This window comes from Numenius arquata, chromosome 1, assembly GCF_964106895.1.
Source record: "Numenius arquata chromosome 1, bNumArq3.hap1.1, whole genome shotgun sequence".
Classification (NCBI taxonomy): Eukaryota; Metazoa; Chordata; class Aves; order Charadriiformes; family Scolopacidae; genus Numenius; species Numenius arquata.
In genome coordinates this window covers 8,261,239-8,283,363 of record NC_133576.1, presented here as the reverse complement: position 1 = coordinate 8,283,363, position 22,125 = coordinate 8,261,239, and the positions used below count along the sequence as shown (strand labels likewise).

Below are 22,125 nucleotides of genomic sequence, written 5' to 3'. Positions count from 1 at the left end.
GTTTTTTAAAGAGTAGTCAGTGCCGCCGCGGCGCAACTTCCCCCGCTCGTACGCTGCGTGTTCCCCCCTGCCCTGCATGGGAGGCTGCAGCTTCGGCGCAGGACGCTCCGAGCCTGGGGGTCAGACCCCTCTCCCCATAAATTTCTTCGCGCCTGCTGTGAGAAGGTCTTGGAAGAGCTGCTGGAGAATTAGTGAAGGAGAGAATAGTAAGTTCGGGGGGAAAAAGGACTCCTTTGGGTGCGTTTTTTTGGGTTTTTTTTTTTAATGGTAAAACTTTCTGTGTCCACGTGGATTGTTCTTAATAAGACAGCATCTCTTCTGGTGCTAATGAGCAAAAATGGCTCTTGAAAGGTCTGGTACAAAACAAGGAAGTAAAAGTAAGTTGTAAAGTGGGCACACAGTGCATATTCTCTTTTTTTTTTTTTTTTTTCTTATTTATTTTTAAGTTCTGGTTTTCTGAAGGCAGAAAAAACGTTCATTGACATGAACGTTGCCACTTAGGTTTTGTTTCCCTCCTTTTGTGTGATCTATTTAGACAACTGTTCCTAGGAAATGTGCTTGAGCTAATGCGGAGTAGGGCTTTTGTCTTTTCAAACAGGAAATAAACCAGCTGAAACAATTTGGTAACACCGGTAAGTGCCTTGTGTGTATTCTACAGCTAGTTTGTACGCCAGAGACCCCTGCTAGCTCATTATTGCTTTATATCATATGTCAGGCATATGTGGGAACCAGACTGCGTGAAGACTCATGGAGGAAAAGTGAGCTGATTTGACCCAACTAGAGAATAAGTTGTTTTCTCGCTAGTTGTGGTATTGCGACGCTGTGCAATAGCCTAGCTCTTGCCCTAAGAAAAAATTCACTTCTTGGCTGCCTCAGCAGGTGGCACAGGAAAAAACGAAACACCTCTTGACTTTAAAACAGACAAGCCTATGCATCTATGATGTTCTCAGAGGATGAAGGACCAAATTATGCTGTTTCATTTGAATAGTCAATAATTAAACCTCAATTTTATTTAAAAATGTGATAATGAAATGCCTCTATAATCAGTATTCAAGCAGTTGTCTCCTACAGCGATCTCTTCTCCAACTACTGATAAATAATGTGCAGGAAGGTGGAGGCTGGAAAAAACAGCATGTCAGTCACAGCTCTGAATAGCAAATTTGAACGATGGGCTGCAGAGGCTGGTTGCAGCAAACGTGGAAGCTTGAGTGTGAGAACCATGTCTTCCATCCCTTCCTATATCTCATTAAATAGCTAACCCCAAGAAGGTGTCCATTTCATGTTGTTTCTGCAGTGTATTATTCTTTGAAAGGCTTCTGTCTAGGACCAACCCTCACAGAAATGCAGCTTGAGACACAAAGGGCTGCCCATGAATGCTGATTATTAGTAATAAGCAATGAGTCCATTAAATGCTAAGGAACTGCAGTTTGCAGGCTCTGAAATGGCTGTAGGAAATCAACGTCGATAAACGTGAGGTGAAACACATGAAAAACAATACTAACTCTACAGATAAGTGATGGGCTCTGAGTGGTGTGTTGCTATTTAGGAATGAGATCTTGGGGATGTAATAGATAGTTCCATTAAAGCGTCAGCTTGGCGCTCAGCGGTGATCAAAAAAAGCAAACAGCGTTAGGAATTAGGAGGAGAGGAACAGAGAACAACACCGTGAATGCTGCGGTGCACCTCTCTACATCTGGGCAGGCCTGGTCCCTTAGTGCTTCAAAAAGGCTGTGGTAGACTTTTTGGTGGAGAGAGAGCTGGAGAGAGTTCAGAGAAAGGCAGCAAGGATGATCAAAGGTGCAACGGAGTGGTTGCCCTATGAAGGACGACTAAGCTGTAGGCTGTGCTTCCTGAGATTGGGAAAGAGATGACCGTTGGGGGTGTAGGACAGCAATACAGTAGTAAGATGGAGTGGTAACACAGTGACGTGAAGGATGCGAATCAGTTGGTCTCCGTTGCACCATGTGTAGTGGGGAGCTTCGGGGGAAGCTGGCAGGTGGCACGTCGGAGGAAGCAACAGGAGGTGGGGCTTCACGCAAGGTAAAGCCACGCTTTTCAGCTCCCCATTGCTGAATGGTGGGAGAGATGCGCGTTCAAGGGGATGGATGGGAAGTTCATGGGAAGTAAATGTGTTGACAGCTTGTAATTACCAGGATCCCAGTTTTGATTTAGGAAGGCTGAGCTGAGGGATGTTGAAGTGTTTTAAGGAAGTATCTGTCTGTGCTTGCTCTGTTCATGTTTCCCCCCCCCCCCCCGCCCCCATCTTCTGCTTTTGGGTGCTGTAAGGGACTGGATGCTAGGTAAGCTAGTCTTACCCAGTATACCAATTTTAACACTGAGTAGGACACACAGAACTGAAGTCTTAAGGGATATTAACTTATGCTATTGCAAATTCTTAATTTCGGGCCTTTTCTTACAGGCTTCCAAATGTTAAAGAGCAGCTTTTGATGTTTGGGTTCTTTGGCCAAACAGAGACCAAGGGTGCAGCAGGCAGTACACATCACTTCGATGTGTTAAAGGTTCTTTTTAACTTCTTTTTCTTTACACACATTTAAATACATTTTCAGATTTTTTTTAAAAAGCAACCCACCAGTCATGAAATAGTAACTGAAGAAAGCCCTTCAGTTTGTTTGTTTTCTTCTTGGCACTAACTTTGATCTTTACATGCCTTTACTCATGTTCCTTTTACCCCCATATTTTTTACCAGTTTACCAGGAGTGAGAAAAGACAATGGATCCAGACTTTTTAAATGTGTTTACACAGCCTGCTGCAGTTAATCAATTCCTAGCTGAGAATGTCATCCCTCAAGGTATGTACTTTATGAACCAGGGCAGAAAAAGGGCCAAAGAATGACCTGAAGAACCAAGGCAGATAATATTTAATACAAGTGAACCATATATTTTTAGCAGAGGTCCCCTGGTGTTATCAGCAGTGAGTAAGCTCTCTGTGTATAATTTGGCTGCTGACTCTCTAGAGGCAGATCATGAAGAAGCAGCACATCTTCTAGCTGGTTCTTTCACTGAAATTTAAATTTCACACATAAGGATCTGGCTGAGTTTGTTTCCCTCTTTCCAGAATTGTCCATCTAGATCTTACTGATTTGAATTACATTGAAGCTTAATTTCCAACAGCAGTTTTAATAGTCTGACATACCATTTTCTCATAAGGAATCAGTTATAATACAAAATGGTGGTGTTTCTACATAGGGCAGTTAGTGATATTGGGTAACATTAAACTGATAGCCTATTTTACAGAAAATTTGCATTAGTCGTATCTTACAATTGTAATGGATCCTGTTTGCTTCCTTTCATAGGTGAAAAGAGGAAACTCATAAAACCGACCTCAATGAATAATCCCAAATTGGAAGAATTAAAACTGGTACCGTTTCTTTTACTATGTTGTTTAAACTCTCACCTCAAGTTGTTTTTAACCTGTTGTGTTAATGCTCAGCCCTGTAAATTACCCAACTCTTTGGCTCCATTCACTCTTTATGGATTTGGACGAGCTCTGCTTTTGGCACCTGGGCTCCACACAAGTAAACCAGAGCTTTTGTTTAAGCGCAGTGTCAGGATGGCTGGGACTGTACAAGACCAGCCTTCAAACGCCTGCATCGCCCAAGACAGGTCACTGCTTTGTGTAAAGTGGAGTGTCAATTTAAAAGCTGAGTTTCTTCTTATACGTTACCTCTCCTAACTTGGGACGTGTGGATGAGCCACACCAGAAGTACCCAGTTGCTACTTTATTGTAATGATAGTGTAAAAGCAATGACGGTCCAGCTGGAACAGCAGACCGTGATTGAAAGGAAACCCACGTCATCATTTGCTGTGACTAAAGAGAGATGTTCCGATACATGCAAGTTTGCTGCCCTGATCCCATGATAAGAAGTTCTAGGATTGCTGTGCTGATTTGCAACATTCTGTCTGGTCTTCTACCTCCGGTGGCCAGTGGCTCGGCTGGGTTGCAGCCTGATGAGGATAGCATAGAGCAGAGGGAGAAGGGATGAAGGGTATGCAAGTCACCAAGAATTCAGGAGAAAAGCTTTTGAGTTGTTGTATGGTGCATTGTCTGCTTGAGGTAACCGTGAAGGATGAATCCCATTTCATGGGAAAGTACTTTATTTCCAAGTAATTTTGAAAATCTCCCCTGTGCATTCAATCACCGTGTTTCTCTAATGGCACAGCCCAGGGGAAGGCTAGCATACTGACATTTTCTGGAAGAAAAGTGGCATATCTCTTATGAGACCAGCACTTCTTGCATTATGGAGATACTAAAATTGCTATAAATATTATGAAAACCAGCTTAGGCTTTGTGCTGCTATGTGTATTGCACAGCATTCATAAATCCACAAACGTGCATTTCTATATTATGTTTTCTTAAACCTTCATGCACATTTGATCAAAAAGATTTAATTTTTTGTGTCAGGCTTTCACAATGTTTTTATACAAAAGAGAAAATCTGAAAGGTGGTGCTGCAAAATGCAATTATGTTGTCTACAGAGACACTGAATTTGTTCTTTCCAGACTGCCAAAAATGAAGAGCTTTCTTCAGTTTATGAAGGTTTCTATGAGACTCAGTGCTTAAACCATTTCCCGTCAGAGACTCCTGAAACAACGTTCTTCACTGTCTAGTTTCTTTTCTTTGGATGATGAGGAGGTGGAAATTGGGTCCCAAGGCAGGCAGTCCTCTGGGTGCCCATCGGTGCCACTGATTGCTTTCTTAATCTAAAAAGTTCATGGCTCCTCCAGAGAAGAGATTGGGATGGAGATCTGTACTCCATTGGCGGTACTTTCTGCTTTTCCAGCTTCCATCTGGTTGTACTGTTATGTTTGGGGTACAGCTCTATCCCTCGCACTTATAAAGCATCGCCAGGTCTTAACCTGCAAGCATTAGCTGAGGAGCACAGCTTTCTGGTCTAGAAAATTCCTGTTACTATTTTGCTGAGGAAGTGCATTACAAACCCTTTGACAGCTTCTCAGTTCAGGCAAGCGCTGGCGCCAGGCATTTTTGTTTCTTGTGCGGTTTCAAGCACCTCGGAGACGTGGTTTTTTTCTTCGAACTGCTTTTTACATTTTTGTTAATATTGGCTAACTTGCAAGGATCTGCTATGAATTTTCTCCTCTCTTTACAGCGAGCGAGAAGGATATTATCCACACAACAAACTCCAGACACTCACTTGTAGCAACAACAGCAATACAAGCAATACCCATCCCTGTTGTGAGAGGTTCTTGTTAACAGCCAGCTGGGGCTACTGCTTTTCAGCTCAGCTTCAGCAGGTCGTCTTCCCTTTCTAGCAACATAAGGGGCTAAAACACATGCTTGGGGAAGTTCTGAGGAGCTCCTTTGGTCGCCTGTGTAGGAGCACAGTGCTGAAGCAAGGGTCTGCAGGGCCAAGGGATGTAACTGGAAATATGGTTCTTTTCCAGTTGTAGCCAGCCCTTGGCTTCCTGAGCAGCTTCCCCTTGCAAAGGCAGGAAGGATATTGGAAAGGGCGATGGGAGGACTGCCATGTAAGAAAGCAAAATAAACAAAATGCACCCCCTCCCCTTCCCCCCCCCCCCCCAAAAAAAAGGTATTTGGAGACAGATTAGTACAAAATTGCAGAAAGAAAAAGAAAACAAAAATAGGAGAGGAAAGGGAGGAGTGCTAGTAACATGGATGACTGCAAGAAACAGCCAGCAGAGTAAGTGAAGCCTCTTTTCTTAGGAACTTTTGTCTGATTGTTGAATTTGTGTGAATTCTGTGATGTCTAATGAAATCAGGCATTGGGAAGTGTACTCTTGCAGCCTTTTCCCAGTTAGAAGTGAGAATAGGGTCTCTCTCTCCACCTGTGTAACTATTTCTACAAAATTCATAGGAATATAACTTCTGAGATGTCTATCTCACTTGAAAATTAGGGAAAACTAACTGATACTTAACTTCTCTTTAAAAAACAACTAACAAGAACAAAGGAAGGAAGTGGTGGTTGAAAGCAAACCAAGATGTGAAATGAGGGACTAAAGAGAAAGGTGAAAAAAAATATAGCACTGAGTTCCATACTATATAATAGTATGGAACAACAATATAATTGTCAGCTGCTTTGTTTTCCTCTGCAGTTATTGATTGACTGGATTAACACAACGCTGAAAGAGGAACACATAGTGGTTAAAAGTCTGGAAGAAGATCTGTATGATGGGCTGGTACTTCATCATCTTTTGGGTAAGCTGCTGCTTTGAGTTTAGCTCACAAACGCATCATGGAGGAACTTCCAGATCAGAGAATAAACCTTATGAATTGCAATAGCAGTGATCTCCTGGAGTCTTGCTTCTTGCTAACTGAGAAAAGCACTGCACTGTGAACCATCTGTGATAACTGCAATTCTGAACGAATGCTTGATTATCCACTATTGTTTTTATAGAATTATTTTTCTTCTCAGAAAGTTTTTTTTTTTTTTTACCTGCTAGTTAACACAATAAAAAGGTTAACTTTGACGTGTGAAATTACAGTGCCTCTGGAGGGAAGAAGTGCTTCCTAAGCCAGAAGCACAAAGGTGACTTGTGATGCTACCAGAAACATTGGATGGAATTAGCACTATAATTTATATGTTTTCCTGCTTTAAAAAAAACACCTCAAAACAATAAAAAGTTCTCGGTCTAAAGCACTGGGCTGGAACTGGAACTGATCTATATCTAAGGGGCTCTTTACACTAAGAGGTGCTTGTGTAAAGCTGCCATCTCTTGGAATAGCCTGTTGGTCTATTTCTATTTCTCTCTCTCTCCTGTGCCTATTTCATTTTTCTTTTCCCCTTCACTCTCTTTGGGGATGTGTTTCAAATCATATCTCCTTTTCACCAAGGCTGAGGGCAGCAGCGTGAACAGGATTGGCTTATTTTCATAGTTTACTTGCCTGAGCAATTAGCTGGGATTTCTTCTGTATATGTGAGTTGATATTGCCTTTGCACACTGTCTACAGGAAAGATTCACTTGTTTAATTCCTGTAGCTTCCACTAGGAAAAGGAGGAAAGTGGAGTGCTAGGGTTGGGGGATGAAGCTGCAAGGAATGACTTGAGTCCTCTCCCTTTTGCAGAGCTTCACTGATTTTACTGAGGCTTTCAGAGAGCGCAGGAGTTTAACGGGGCATATGGGTGTGGGATGTGGGTCTGTGGAAGCTATTAAGTGATACGGAACATTTAAAACAAGACTTTGCGTGCTTTGCTTTCAGTTTATGTTTCTGATTTTTTTTTTAAATTTATTTTTTCCTATGGTGTTGTTAACATACATCCTTCTCCTTCCTGTGGATGGTCTGTCAAAGAAAACCTAGGATCTCTCAAGCTGGATGTGGACAAGATCGCATTGACAGAAAACAAACAGCGACAGAAACTCTCTGTGATTCTGGAAGCTGTGGCTAAGTGTTTGCAACTGGAAGAAAGTCAGCTGAAATGGAGTGTGGAATGTAGGTGCAGAAGTGAAATTGGAGAAGATTATCCATCACGGGGCTTCCTCTGCTATAAGGCTGCTATGAAGCAAAAGGGTGTCAGAACAGGAATTAAACAACCTGTTTAATTCCTGTTTTCAGTTACTAGTTGAATCAGAAGTAAGACAGGAACATCTGACCCTGACTAGGTCATGCAAGCTGCATCCTCTAAGTGTGCGGCTTGTGGACCACTTAACAGCCCTCTGTGCCCGTGTGTGTGTCTCACAAAAAGGACTTTCAAGGTGTGGTATTGCTGAATTGTAATATTATATAAACCCCAATCTGGTGTCCCACCTGTGTTATGGCTCTCCATGGCTTTGGGATCACAGGGAGAATTTATGATATTAGAGTGAGGTTTACTTGTTTTGCACGCTAAACATCTTTTTCTTTCTTTACACGGAATAGCTATCTTGACAAAGGACTTACTGAGCACACTGCATCTTCTGGTTGCAATAGCAAAGCACTTTGAACCCAACCTGGCTATGCCTTCAAATGTTCAAGTGGAAACAATCACCATTGAGGTAATTAGAGTTTCATTATTTGTTACAGTAGATCTTGGAGACCTTTCACAAGACAAATTTGCTAAGAATTATGGAGAAATGTGTGTGCACCTGTGAAAGAGTTACTTGTATTTTCTGTCAACCGTGCCTTTTAATTTCTGAGTTTGCTAGACCAGGCTATCGTTTTGTTCTCAGTTCAGATGCTGTATCTTTAGAAGGGTAGAAACACTATGCTGTTTTTTCTCCTTGATGAGGAGAAGGAATGGTCCCAACTGAAAACAGCTCTTGATCTCTGTAAAGAAGAAAAAGAAGAAATTCTGCTGTAACTAACTCTGTTTTAAAATAGAAGCCTGCACTCATAAATTGTGACACTGGTTTAACGCTGAAGATTCATTTCTTTAGGGGAAGGGAGTTTTTACTCCCCTTCTGTTGGGGTTGCATTTTGGTATTTTTCTTTACAGGCTGAGTTCTACATGCCTTCTTTCTCTATTTTGTTTCTTAAAGTCAACTCTGGAACTTTAGGAGAACATCAAACATCCCACAATTTGGGATGTAATTGCAAAAATTAGCACCACTGTGTTAGAGTTTTAACAGAGGGTTTGCAATTCAGTGGTGTTGAGAGCCCAGCACACGATCTGTATGTCATGACGTGTGATGTATGGCTTTTCTCTCTTTGGAGGATCATAACTGGAACTGAAACGAAGCATGCCCTTGAGCTACGGGTGTCATTTTAGAATGCTTAAAAGCGTCCTGGAGGGACAGCTGCTTCTGGGACTTGGTTCTGCAAAGGTAGCTGTTGTGGCCCCATCCCAGCTGAGCACTTCAGCAGGGGAGTGGTCTCTCTGGTGTCTAATGGGAGTCCAAATTGTGCATTGCTGCCCACACTCCTGTCATATGGGTCTGATGAGTGACAACCCAGACTCTGAGGAAAGCAGCCCTCCATCTAGTGCCTTATGGGGCTGCAAGTGCCTCATCTGTGCAGAAATTGGGAGGGATTATCTGTGAAACTGCAGCATCAGAAAGGGTTGTTCACCCTGAGAGAGATAGGGGTGGCAGTGGAGATCATGGGGTTATGGTAGTGGGCTGATTCCCCCTAGGAGAAATCAATGCCCTTGATGGGAATGGTAATCATTAGGTCAAAAGTCAGGAAAGCCGATGAAGGCGCAGCTCAGAAGAGAGGGATCAAGGGCAGGAAGGGGGAAATGTTGAGGAAACCCAAAGAGGACCAGAGATGGCTTGGCCTTTCTGCAACATGTGCCTGCAGGAAGGACCTGCCTGTGCCCCAGTGGAGCTGTGTGTGCTCCTCTTCAGAGTTGACCCAAAGGAGTTGACTCAGTATGTAAACAGAAGGTCTTTTTCATGGCCTAAATGTGGAGAGCAGGAAACACCAAAGATTTTTCTGTGATAAGAGATGTTTGCCATGTGCCTGAATAAAGCAGCAGGCATGCCCACCTTTTCCTATCTCTTCAGACTATCAGTTGGGTTGAAGGACTGTTTTCTTTGATGTTTTGCTAAGATTTATATAGAGGGGAAAAAAGATATAAGGACATAAGCAAAGATCCCAGGTTGCTTCAGAAGTAGTAAAAATTGCCAACCTACCAAAGCAACCTACCAAATCTTAAGATTCATCAATGGGTGGTAGGCTGTGGTGTGAGGTTATTATAAGGCAGAGTTGGCCACCTCCAGTGCCATAAGTCTGAAGAGTCCTTAATGCAGTGATGTGCGCAGGAAATCACTGCCTGCTCAAAGCAGCTTGATGTATTCATCAAGTCTCCAGGCAAACGTGCCAGCCTCTGAACTTCACCAGTTGAGGGAGCAGGTGCTTCTCCTTTGTCTTCCTCTGGTGGGGAAGTAGGTAACTTCTGGTTGAAGAGTGAGAGAGCAGAAGGGAGCAGCCACCTCTCAAAATGCTGTGCTGGACTTCTTGAATAAATGCCCTCTGGTAATTAATTAAGGCGGCAAACAGTTCATGAAAGCCTCATTAATGCTTTCAGATTTTTTTTTGTGTGTGTATAAAAAACCCCAAAAATATTTATTGTCTTTTTAACAGAACACCTCCAGAGGATTAAAGACGACAAATGCAGTGGAATATATCACAGAAAACAAGTAAGAACGGATATATCTGTTTTTTACACTGTCAATCAGACAGGAAATATTGTGGGTGTCTTCCCCCACAGAAAAAAAAAAAAACTGGGATCATGATGATGACAAAAAGTGTAAACCCAGCCATGCATATGCATGTGAGCCATTTCTCTGATTTCTTTTCTTTTCTTTTTTTTTTTTCTTTATTTTTCCCCTTCTCCAGATTGGGTGTTGTGGTATATTCCTGTTTTATTCTTTATATACACTTCTCTAAAATAATGCGTATGACTATTTCTGAGGCTTAGTGTTTGTCATTGCCATGTAATATAATAAAAATATAATAATAAAATCCAGGTCTGTAACTTTACCTCAGACTGTAAATTTAGTCTCAGACTACGCTGGAAATTTTGTAAAGCCATAGTGGTTTCAACCTACTGTTAATTTTTTGCTCTTGTGTCATTAAATAAAGAAAAAGGAGGCAGGTCTTCAGTTTAAGCTTGCTGAATTTGTGAGGTGCTGTCATTATTAAAGGACTTAAGCAGTAGGATACCATTTATAAACTGAGAAAATATGGTCATCATCCCAAGCACTAGAAACAGATTTTCCTACTATCATCTTTCATACGCCAGAACATCTTCAAATACTAGTATCATGAGCAGCTTATTGGAAGAGGATATTATGGATTGTGCTTATAAAACCAATGTTCATCAGTCTGTGGGCCAGTTAAAATCTCATATACTTCCAAGAGCCTATACAGATATACAATGTGCTTTAAAATGTCTGTTGGAAAGTTACTCTGACATAAAGTTCATGGCACTTTGTACTGTATCTCCTCCTTTACAAGACAGCTGATGGCCCAGAGAAGCTTTTCTTATGAATAAGATTAGTTCTGCTGAATGCTTTTTCTAATTCTTTTTTCTTATTGCACTTTTAGAGAGAATTTAGAAGCGCAGTCAAGTAAGTACTGGCCTTGCCAAGTTCAGTGTTTCTCTGCTATGTACTGTCATACACCACGCTGTGATCCGTTTTTACCTCCTGATACAAGTATGATCCCGCTAGAGTTAATGGAGATTATTGGATTTCCCCTAGTGTTTTTCTCTAAATGTCTTATGTTAATGTGTGTTCATATCAACACGATGTAGTTTGGAAATTGGGTGGTGGCTTTGCCTGTGGACTACAGGCAACAAATGAGAGGTGAGACAAGAAATGATACAATGGGTTGATAACCCAACAGAGAAGACCTGGCTGAGGGACAAAGTACGTCTTGAACTTACGCATTGACCTCATTCACTGTTGCAACTATTTATGAGCACAATGGCCTGAGAACTGGGCTTCTTGTTGCTACCAGTTTCGATGTAGTTTCCTTTCCGCAGTTTGCAAATGAGATTTAGAAATGCTACTGGTGCTCGATTATAGACGGCAGCTCAGTAAAACCAATGTCCCCTGAGATTTTGCCCTTAGGGCTTCTGGGGGCTGTGAAACACTTGAGGTGAAAAATGTCCACGTGCTTAGAGCCTGCAGAAGGTCTGGGCGCTGCTCAGGCTTCAGTGGGAGCTGCTTTTCCTTGCTGCAAAGGAGCACGTTGTATCCCCAGCGAATCAATGCAACCATTTTAATTCTCTCCTGCCCCCTTTATGTTAGTGTTTTCATCCTTTGCAGAGGTGCAAACTGTATAATTTATTCCATATTTATCACTTATTCAACCGAGTAGCCTCTAGTGTGGGCTGAAATTGTGGAAAAAAAAACCCAGTTTGTAATTAGGTATTTCTTCCAGTGGGTTGATTCCGCTGGAAAGAGAAATCTGCAGTTCACTCTTCAAAATGCTCGCTCTCTCTCTGAGGCAGCTTGCTTAACAAAGAGAGAAATCCCAAAGCGTGGCTCCAGAAGAGGGCTCTCTCGTTTGCCAGACCGTTGCAGGTTTCAAACTGTTGCCGGGTGATTCGTTTGATGGATTCACCCCTTCCCTGACGCTGCTCCTGCAGCAACCCTCTGAACGGGGAGAACGGAAAAGACGGAGGAAACCCTTTCACAGTGGAGGCTTCTCTGTCGCTGGCTTTTGGGAGGGATCTTCCAAAGTGACCTTTGCTTTCCTGCACTGTCGAAACTGGTTCTCCATTTAGTTATGCTGCCAGAGTGCCCTTGATTTTTAAGGGCGTTTCAAATGCTTTGTTTGTGCTTGAACCAGAGCAGTCTTGTGGACAGGTTACTGTAGGGAGATGTATCCTGCTCTTGCTAAACCCGGGCAGAAAAAGGAGGGTGAGGGTGGGCATTCACAGAGCTCTGATGAATCTAATTTTCCTGGAAATCTTTAAACTCATGCTAGTTCTCTGGCGCAGCGCTGCTGGCACTGGCTTGGTGCCTGCCTTTAAAACTGGTTGGCAGCAGTGGTCATTTTTGAGGTCCATGAATTTTCAGAGAAAGGGCAGTGTCTCCAAACCCAGCATCTAGTTTGTGGTTTTTTTGAAGGAAGGGGGTTATTTTTCTGCAAATTTGATGTAAATGATGTTTCTGTTAGGGGAGAGCGCTAAAACGTATAGCTCTTCTTCTCTGCTCGCAGTATTTTATCCAAGAGATTAAAACAACATGACTGAAAAGAGATAAACTGTAGAGATGCAAAACTTAGCCACTGCTCAGGCTGGTGGCAGCACAAATCTTGAGAACCTTGGCAGGCAAAAATTGCAGAGCTGAGTGAAGTAAATTGTTTTCTCTGATGTAGTCAGGCTGAAGGGAAGCCTGTCACCCTGTTCTCTGATAAATACAAAAGCAGGATTTTTCCCCATCTCCCTATGACTCTCTTTCTCCTTGGCTTATAAGGTGTAAACACCTTTCTCCTTCTAGAGCCACTTTAAACCTCTGATCTGACAGTTATTCCAAATAATACCAATTAACGTTGTTTTCATACAGAAGATGATGCCTTTGATGAATTATTTAGCCGTGCTCCAGATAAACTGGATGCTGTAAAAAAGGTAATTTACTTTTTTAATAGACATCAAGATTTATAAGGCAAAACATAACTCATGACTTCACTGAGAAAAGTTATCTTTTCTTCCGCCCTCTCCTCCCTTTCTCTTTTCTTTAGGTATTTTTGCAATTTGTCAACCAGCATGTTGGAAAATTGGGATTAAGCGTGAAAGACATCGAATCTCAGGTAGCCCGCTCTAAGCTGCACGTTAACCATGTTTTGTCAGCCACTTGAGTGTTTCCTCTCACCATTAGGATTCCTCCTTTTTGTTGTACTAATTTGAAACTTGGCAACATAACAATTATTTCTAGCTTCAGGTTAAGATACCATGCTTCACTCCCTGAGGTTTCTGAAGGTAATAAGTAATGAAAAAATATAGCTTTGTATTGAATGCTGCCCTTGTAATGCTACTTTCGGAGTCTGCCCAACTCCTATGGATGCTCTTTCTGTCGGGATGGAAGTTAAGGTGTTTTGACAATTAAACTGAAAGCCAAGTTGATTGCTGGTGCTTAGTGATTTTTAACGCTGGATTTGCTTCACGGTAGAAAGGCCTGATTTTCATTACATTTCAAAGTCCTATCCTCTGAACATTGAGCTTCTTTAGAGTCCGTGAAATTGCAAGAGAAGTGCTCGTTAGGCGCCTTGGGATCACCTCCCTGTCCTCCTCCGCTATCGCTGCCTCCGGGGAGGGCGGTCGGTGGCTCGCATGGAGCCGGGGAGCCGCAGCATCCTCCCCACGCCTCTCCGGGGAGCAAGCATGCGAGCGATGGGAAATGAGCTCAGGGATATCCCTCATGGCTTTTTCTTTCCCTGCTTCTGCAAATACGCCCGCAATAGCTGCCGGAGAAATCAGCCCACAAGTCTTGCTTTGCTCCAGGCATTCAAAACCCCGGTGCAGTGGCGGTCCCTGTGATTTATGCCGTGCGGATGAAAAGCAGAGCTGCACTCTTGTGGTCTTCTGGGTTTTCCTGGTGGGCAACTGTGAGAAAGGAAGTTTTGCAAGTGTTGTGTCATAAATCTCAGGCACCAGGCACAGTTTTCTTTTATTTATACTTACGCCGTTGTCGCTTGCGGTCGTCTGAAGTCTCTTCGCATCTGGAATAGTTTGTTTTAATAGCTGTCCTTTTACAAGGTCGTATTTTTACTAATATGAACTTGGGAGCCTTATGTAACTGAATACGAAGTTCACTGTAGAAGAGGTTGGGGGAGCTGAGTCATTAGGCTGTCTGCTTGCCAGAGTACCATTTAAATTCCTTTATCGCTGGAATGGCATTTATCGGAGTACTTTACTGAAAGCCATCATAATAAATAATATTCAGATCATTCTTCATCCAGTTTGCAGATGGAGTTATCTTACTTCTGTTAATTGGACAACTGGAGGGTTACTTTCTGAACTTAAGGGATTTCTTCCTGACTCCAGCCAGCACCACGGAGATGGTAGGTTGTTATTTAATTACTTAGAGCTTGAGGCTTCTAACATCTTGTGTATTTAATGCTTCCGTATGTCAGTAAAGAGCTCTGCCTCTTGCTTTTGCTGCTGCTGCTGCGTGTGAAGTCATATACATGTGGTATCTGCGGGTTGGTGGTTTGGGACAGTACAAATGCACACACTTGGTGCTGTAAAAAAACCTTGGAACAGGTCTGTGTCTTCTTCAAAATTAATTATTATCTCATGGGAGGCAAACTATTGTTACTCACGTTTGTTAGGCAGGTATGTACTTCTGAAGCCTTTGAGTGAAATAGAGGCTCTGTGTGGCAGGGAACTGATATGCTATCTCCTGCAAGTCTGTCCTGCAAACAGAATTTTTAAGTGGATGACACCTCTTGCATAGCAGAACTGGATCCCTATAGGTTTCCTTATGCTGTCCTAAAAACGTACCTTAATCAAGACATGACCAGAACATTTTGAAGGCCTCCTCTGTGCTTAGGAAGCTCTTGGGAATTTACATCTTTTCCTCCCCTGAGGCAGGGAGCTGTAACCTACCCAGCCAGACTTGCTTGACTCCTTTTCCAACCCCTACGAGGCAGATTTCATCTGTTTTAAAAGAAAAAGGTGGCATCAGCCAGAAAGGTACGGCGTGCTGGGCTGCCGCTGTAAATGCCGCCTCCACAGACCTAGGATGTTGAAATGTTTTGGGATATTTGAGATATTTTCAAATTGTCTGTGGTGTGGGTAAAGATTTTTTCATTTGGGTCATTGAATAGCTCTGAAAATCTTGAAGCCATAGATGTTTTTCCTGGGTTATATTCAGTTAGATCTCTGAAGGTGAAATGTGTCAGATCCTTTTTTGTTCAAGAGCTGCCCGAGAAGGGAATCTCTCCTCTGGCATGGTTTGCATTCCAGCTTCTCTGCACAGACAAGGCTTTCGTCTGATTCCTGACCTCACCACAGTTAATTTCCCTGGGCAGCATTTATTTGTAATGAAAATCTCAGAAGCCCTGTATTAATTAATAAATACTCTAATGGAGCTTTTCATTAAAACATTGAAAAGCACAATTGTTGGAGATCTAGGTTTCAAATTTTGACAGAAACTCATTGCTACCAGTTGACGACTGCTAAAAGTATTAGGAAAATTCAGAATTTTTTTCTGATGTTCAGATGATTCTGAACTGGAAAATGTATTTTGAAGGGTTGAATCAAATAGAATCAAAGCATTTCCTTGCAGTTGTTTTTCTTCCCTTTCTCCTCCTCCACTCAGTTTTCAAAATTGTTTGCCTGGTCCATTGAGTTGGAAATATTTTTTTAATATTTTCAGTAACTTTATTCAGAGGAAGTCAATGAATATATTTTTTTTAATTTAAAATTCCATAGATAACCGTTTTCTTTTTGGATCAGCACTAATCAAGCCTCACAAGATCTCTTTGAAAAAAATGAGATAGCCCTACATATTAGGTCCAAATCAGAGCTCAGACTTTCTAGTCCTTACCCTGCACATGCTGGTCACTGACCTCAGAGAGGAATATAATGGGGCTGGGTACTGGTTCAGTACAATTCTCTACATCTTGGTAATTTCATTTTAGGAAAGTTACTTCCAAGTACCGGACTTACTACCAGACATTTGCCAAGGTGGTATTCACCATTTGTTTCTCCTCTGATGTTCATTACAAGATGAAAAGTGGGATGACAATATAACTAAAAATACCGAGCGACCATAGTTCAGCAGTCATTTGTACATAAAATACGTCTTTCAATTCCCCTGCGCTTTCTAACTCCCTGTCATTTTAGACGTTAATTGGTACAGCACCGTATGAAAATATAACCTTTGCTGAGATTTAAAACGCGTCATTTGTGTTATAAAAATGGTGACAACCACACGCCCCGTTATGATCAGTGTGGTGCATCAAATTTCATTCAAGCGGAAAGCTTGAGGTTCAAAGCCGATATGTATACTTCATGAAGAGCAAGGAGGGGAAATTGGGATGGAAGCAATGACAGTGAGGAGGAAATAGAAACAGGAAATAGGCAGGGCAGGAGCCCATGTTAGAGAGACAGGAGGGGTGAGGAGAAAAAATTCAGGAGGTAACCCACCTGTAAGTGCAAGAAGACAACACTGTGTGTGGGTACGTTTGTTGCTGGTTTTCTGGGTCCTTGTTACCAAAAAATGAGGTTTACAAGTAACTGTAAAGAAAGTATAGCTCTGGGGGCTCATGGGTATAGAAAAGTGTGTATTCTAGATTCTAGAGACAAAGAATATAATCACAAAATAGGCTGAAATTAGGGGTGTACTTTGTGCAGTCAGGAGATGAAGAAGAGGATGAAGGAGAGCCTTTGTGCTTATCACAGCTGTGGCAATTTAGCACTTTTGCCAAAACAGGCCCAGAGATGAAATACCCCAAGTGTCCTGACCTCTGTCCAGTTGTAAATCCTAGAGAATTGTCCAGCTCTTTTGAGTCTGGGAGCACAGCTGGATGAAACGACTTATTTTTCTAGATTGCCTTTCTTTGTTATTTATCAGTATTTCTGTCTGAAGATTTATTTTGAAATCTCCATGTTATCGTTCCTTGCAAATCTCGTATGTGTAACAGAGAAGGAAATGTGACCCTTTTACCTCTGGTGATTGATTAAGAAAACATTTCTGATCAGGATGAATAAATCAAAATTGTGTAGAACTGTACAAGCTTAAGCTCTCCTGGCCTGCTGACTATCAGAGAAAGAAAAACAAGCCTGAACCCAAAGTGTCAGTCTCAGTTACTTGAAAATCAGAGAGCCAGGTAAAACATAAATCTATTGCTTCACTTCAGAGCATGCAGTTTTTGCTTGGCTTATGCGCGGGGGACCCCTGTGCTTATTGTCAGCATGGCAGCATCTGTGATGTGCCTCCTGAAGGATAAATTGCTCAGTAGCCTAAGGAATGTATGAAGAGACAGTCTGAAGCTTGTTCAGGTCTTGTTGCTTCATTAGAGGTAGGGAGCTTGCTAATTACCAGCCAAGTAAACAACAGCCCTTAAGCTACAAGAAGCTAGTATGGGATGGTGTACTACTTAAAAGAAAATAATTCGTGACTACTGCATTTGTGTATGATGCTGCTTTTATGTGGGGAAGGGAGAGAAAAAGTAGTGAGGAAAAATTAAAAAAAAAAACCCACAAACAAACAACAAACCAAACAAAACACCCAGCCTACGTTCATAGACGTATTCTTAATTTCTCATGAGTAATATTAAGGTTATCATCACTACTGTTACTGTGTATAGACATCTTTATATGTTAAAGCATGAACTTCTAGCTCACAAATATAGCTGATTGGAAGATTTCCCAGTCTTCAAAATTCTGAGTGAAATATAGAGAACTTTTTCCTTACGTATTTTTGTGTTTGTTCCGAATGTGGTAAGCGAATGGGCATTGTTAAAAAAATAGAAATAAATTCCATGCATCTATTAGATCCAGTCATGAATCTAGCCTGTTTTCCCTGTGGAAACATCTATTAACATAACACTTTCACATATAAGGCCTATTTTTAAATAATTCTTCTGCCCACCTCATGGGATAAGTTTTGTTAGAAATGGATTTTTACATCCGATTTTATATGATAATTGGTAGGAATTCTAAAAAGCACTCCATCAAAACTAAGGAGATGAATATGAGTATATATTTATGAATCAGAATCTTACTTCTTTTAAAAACCTCCTTACTACTCTTAAAAACCTCTTACTACTAGAGAAATACTTTTAAAAACCTCCTGGTTTTCTACCACTGTTGGGTAGAAAATATTTTCTGTTACATTGATCTCTCTCTCTCTCATGAACAGCTTCACAATGTTAACCTTGCATTGGACTTGCTGACAGATGGAGGTCTTCTGAATTTTTCTGTGAACTCTGAAGGTGAGTCATGAGATGCAAGCTTGTTTGGAATAGAATTGCTAATATCCTGGCTTAGAAGTTAGGGTAATTGAAGAAAGTAGGTTCTGCAGTGTGACATTGACACATCTTGTTATATGGCTGCCCCAAAGCTCCTCATTCAGAATGAATAATAAAAAAGCTGAGAATTGTTTTGAACCATCTTTATTTCTCTACTAAAATGTTGGGTTGTTATAAGTTTAGTAACTTTACACTAAACTTACTGTTTAATAAGTCAGTATTTGTTAAAGATTTAAATCAGTGGCCGCTCCGAGGGAAATTACAGCAGCTGAGCTAGAGGGAAAGCTATTTTCCTATCTCATTAAAAGTTTTAGTGAGTTACAAACAAGGTTGTTTCATGTGGAAGGACACCTTGCAGAATATGTCCTGAAAATCAGGAACGCTGACCGCTCTATTCAAACCTATAAGAGCTGGTGGTTCAGTCTCCTGAAAGTGAAATTCATAGGTTTTAAGTTGCTGTTCTGCCTAGTTCAGACCTGGGAGCTGAATCTTGATCTCCTACATCCAGGTGAATGCTTTCATTGCTGAGTTAGTGTACATGCATGTTCTTCTCTCTTACCTTACCACAAAAATGTCCACTTTCATTTGGATGAGACCAATTTTCCAATTTAAAAAATGCTCCACAGAAAAAATTCTGACCAGCTCCTGGTGGGATGAGGGCTGTGGCTACATTAATGGATGGTGCTGTCACTGCTTAGCCTGACCTCTTGCAGGGCACGTAAGCTCACCCCATCATCCTCCATCAAGCTGAAAAGCTTGTTCTTGAATGTCTTTATTAAAAATAGAAAGCATTATCTCTTCCCATATTAGTTATTCATAAGCAAGTGGGCACATGTGTTTAGTATGTAACTCATGGAGGAGGAAGGATAGAATTTAGGACTTTCCTTGGTTTTTCTTTTTTTTTTTGCTTTTTCCACTAGTGCTTTGGTGATGTTGGCAGTTTGCATGACAGGCATGCACAAATTGTGGGCTTTTTGCCATATTGCACAGAGCTAGGAGCTTGAAAAGCTATTTATGTTACCTTTGAGAAGAATAATCTGCGTGAGCTCAGGTCTCCATGCTGAGATTCACCTTTTGTATGAAAGGAGTTAAACCCATGCTTTCTTTCCTTCCCTCTGGCTGTTCTGCACTGCCTCAAATACAGAGTTGATCAATGTAAGAAATACTGGTGCCAACATCTGCAAATCCTTTAGCTTCACTGAGAAAATCCTCAGCTAGTGATTGAATTTAATATGATTTAGGGGTACTTATTACAGCTACACTATTTAGACTGTTCAAGGATCTCATTTATTAGTGTTTCATTGTTAGTCTTTCTCCCAGTGACTTACAGCACTGTAAGAAGACCAATAAACCCTCTAAATCGGTTACTGTCTTCTGTTGCAATTATTAAATACAAGAGCAGTTTGTTTAGCCAAGAACACAGAAGCTGAAAACTAAAAGAAAAAAAAAAAAAAAGAAAACAGCCAACAGCAGCAAAACATGATGGAAACATTACAACCAAAAAACTAAAGTGGCAGATAATTCCCAACATGATTTCTGCTGAAGAATATTCATAAAAAACTAAAGCTGTAAAGTTCTATTAAATTATCTATTCTGTTCTCTGCTAGTGAAGAATTATTTCTTACTATGCATTATTTATCCTGTCTTCCAGCAAGATAGTGCAGTGAAGGTCCCTTTTCCTTAAGTTTATTTAATAAATAAATAATTTTCTGTCTCTTGGGTTGCTGTTTTGCTTCTTGTTACTATTAGATTGTCTAAGTTCAGGTTATAATTGGAGAAAGGTGGAAGATTGTCTCTGGCAGTTGCAGTCTATTTCTATTCCAGGGATTGCTAATACTTCCCATCTGGTTTTGTTGTTTCTGGTTTGTGTATCCACAGATGTTGTGAACGGAGATATGAAGACTACAATGCGGATTCTGTATTGTTTGTATTCCAAATACAAGACCAAAGAAACATGAAGAGCAAGGCCAAGAACTTGGGCTTTTTTTCCTTTTTTTTTTCTTTTTTTTTTTTTTTCCTAACATCTCATGGTCTGATTTTTGAATTCCCAGCTCTGTTTGCCACTGTTTATGTACATGCACTTGTGTTTGACACCTGGTGTATTAACATAGTATATGCAAGTATGTATTCATGCAAGGTTTCACATATACAGCCTGAGTAACTGTAAGTATGTGTGTGTCCAGGGTCAATGTACTGTGTTATTCTGTGGCTGTAGCTCTTGCTCCAGCCCTGTCTCTTGCTTTCTCCGAGTCCCTCTAGACTCTTCATTCTGGAGGTGAATTTAGAAGCTGCTTTTGCAGCCTCCTCGCTTTCCTGCTTCTGAGTTACTCTGGAAGCTAGAGAGGTGAAAGACCCACCACAGCATCCCTGGGGAAGATTGCAGACACACTTGAAGTTCAAAACCTTCTTTAGGCAAGTGGCCAGCTGTTGTCAGGAAAGAGGGTATGGATGGGACACCAAATTAATAGGTAGCAGAAATGAAATCTGAACTGATCAAGTGGTTGGTAAAAGTTTCACTGTTTGCCTGCTTGAATATGGAAAAGAGACTTGGAACAACATGGTGGCGTGACACTGTGTAGTAACAGAGGGGTCTCCTGCACAGCTGTAGAAAGATGCTCTGATTTCCTTGCTAAGCTAATGACAAACTGTGGCCAGCTCCAGCCTGTTGCAGCCCTGACGTAATCTCTGACTGGCAGGAATGCTGATTCCTGTGTCAAGTATATTGTAGGAGTGACTAACACGACCGCGCTTTTCCCTCCAGTAAGAGGTGGACAGATGCTGGCTTCCTCTGCAGCTGGTACAAGTAGAGACCATCATGGGCAGGAGTAGTGAAACGCTCAGCTTCTGCCACTTCTGTCAGCATACTTGTGCTGCAGGGACTCTCAAACTCCTCTGAGACTCTCTTAGCTGAATTTGTCCTGTGACGGTCCCCAGGCGTCCCAGAAGCTCCCTCTGGATGCAGTGAGGCTAGCCACAATTTATGTTAGCTGTCACCCTTGGTCTTACTCAGGGGTTTTAAATCAGAACTCCTTCAAAACCTCCACCTACTCCCTTGACCCTAAAATTATGTCATATTTGTGTTGCATAAAGCTTGATATCTAATTAAAAAAAAAAGTTTTTATATTATTTTGTCTTCCATCTAAACTGATTTAATTTCCTGTCGTCAGTGACTCTGACATTTGATCTCTGATCTGATGCTTCATCTGTGTGTTAAGGGGAAAGCAAAGCTCGCCTAGTACCAGCGCTGACATTTACAGGTGAGAATTTGTTGTGTCTAGTTCTGGATTGTATAGCCTAAGAAAGATCTTTAGATAGCAATGCTGGTAAGTCTTCCAGTCCTGCCTTTGAAACTGGTAATACTGCACAGCTGTAGGAGCTGCTGGAGGAAAGAGTTCTGCAAACTGCCCTGAGCCTAGTCCTTTTTGCACCAATAATTACCTTGCTATGTTTTTATAGAGAAAAATCCAATGTGTGGTGCCAATGAGCTACAAGAAGATCAGCTTGCTTCCATAGCAAATGTTAGTTGTGCGTGCTGTTTTGAATGATTTAAGTAAAACACTTGTTTTTTCTTGTGCAGGTCTCCATAGGTATCTTGCTTTATTTCTTAATGGGCGTCAAACAATCGACTGGGAGACCTGAGAAGTTTGTTCTTGCTTCAGAGATCCCTGCTGCCCTTGCTGTAACGTGGCAAGTGGATTGTAGAATAAATCGTTATTGAGCAGATAAAACGGGGATGTGGCTTGTGGAGAGCAGGGGAGAGGGGGCAGGAGGGTGTTT

The 22,125-nt window shown here is 41.5% G+C and overlaps 1 protein-coding gene across 1 annotated transcript; it reads left to right on the top strand.

The window, feature by feature from the left end:
- Positions 1-21,452, top strand: PARVG (parvin gamma). Its single transcript, XM_074152009.1, has 13 exons — positions 1-206; positions 2,708-2,809; positions 3,314-3,378; positions 6,093-6,195; positions 7,288-7,428; positions 7,855-7,970; positions 10,000-10,055; positions 10,966-10,988; positions 12,936-12,997; positions 13,111-13,179; positions 14,329-14,430; positions 18,240-18,312; positions 20,227-21,452. The coding sequence occupies exons 2-13, from the start codon at positions 2,731-2,733 to the stop codon at positions 20,304-20,306; spliced, it is 969 nt and encodes a 322-aa protein (XP_074008110.1). The 5' UTR covers positions 1-206; positions 2,708-2,730; the 3' UTR covers positions 20,307-21,452.
- The last annotated feature ends 673 nt before the right edge of the window (positions 21,453-22,125 follow it).

What these genes read in the sequence shown, in the direction of transcription:
- PARVG (XM_074152009.1), top strand. Translation starts at nt 2,731, where the DNA reads ATGGATCCAGACTTTTTAAATGTGTTTACACAGCCTGCTGCAGTTAAT. An exon ending in AATTGGAAGAATTAAAACTG is followed by an intron (nt 3,379 to 6,092) that starts GTACCGTTTCTT and finishes TTTCCTCTGCAG; the next exon opens with TTATTGATTGACTGGATTAA. An exon ending in TGGAAACAATCACCATTGAG is followed by an intron (nt 7,971 to 9,999) that starts GTAATTAGAGTT and finishes TCTTTTTAACAG; the next exon opens with AACACCTCCAGAGGATTAAA.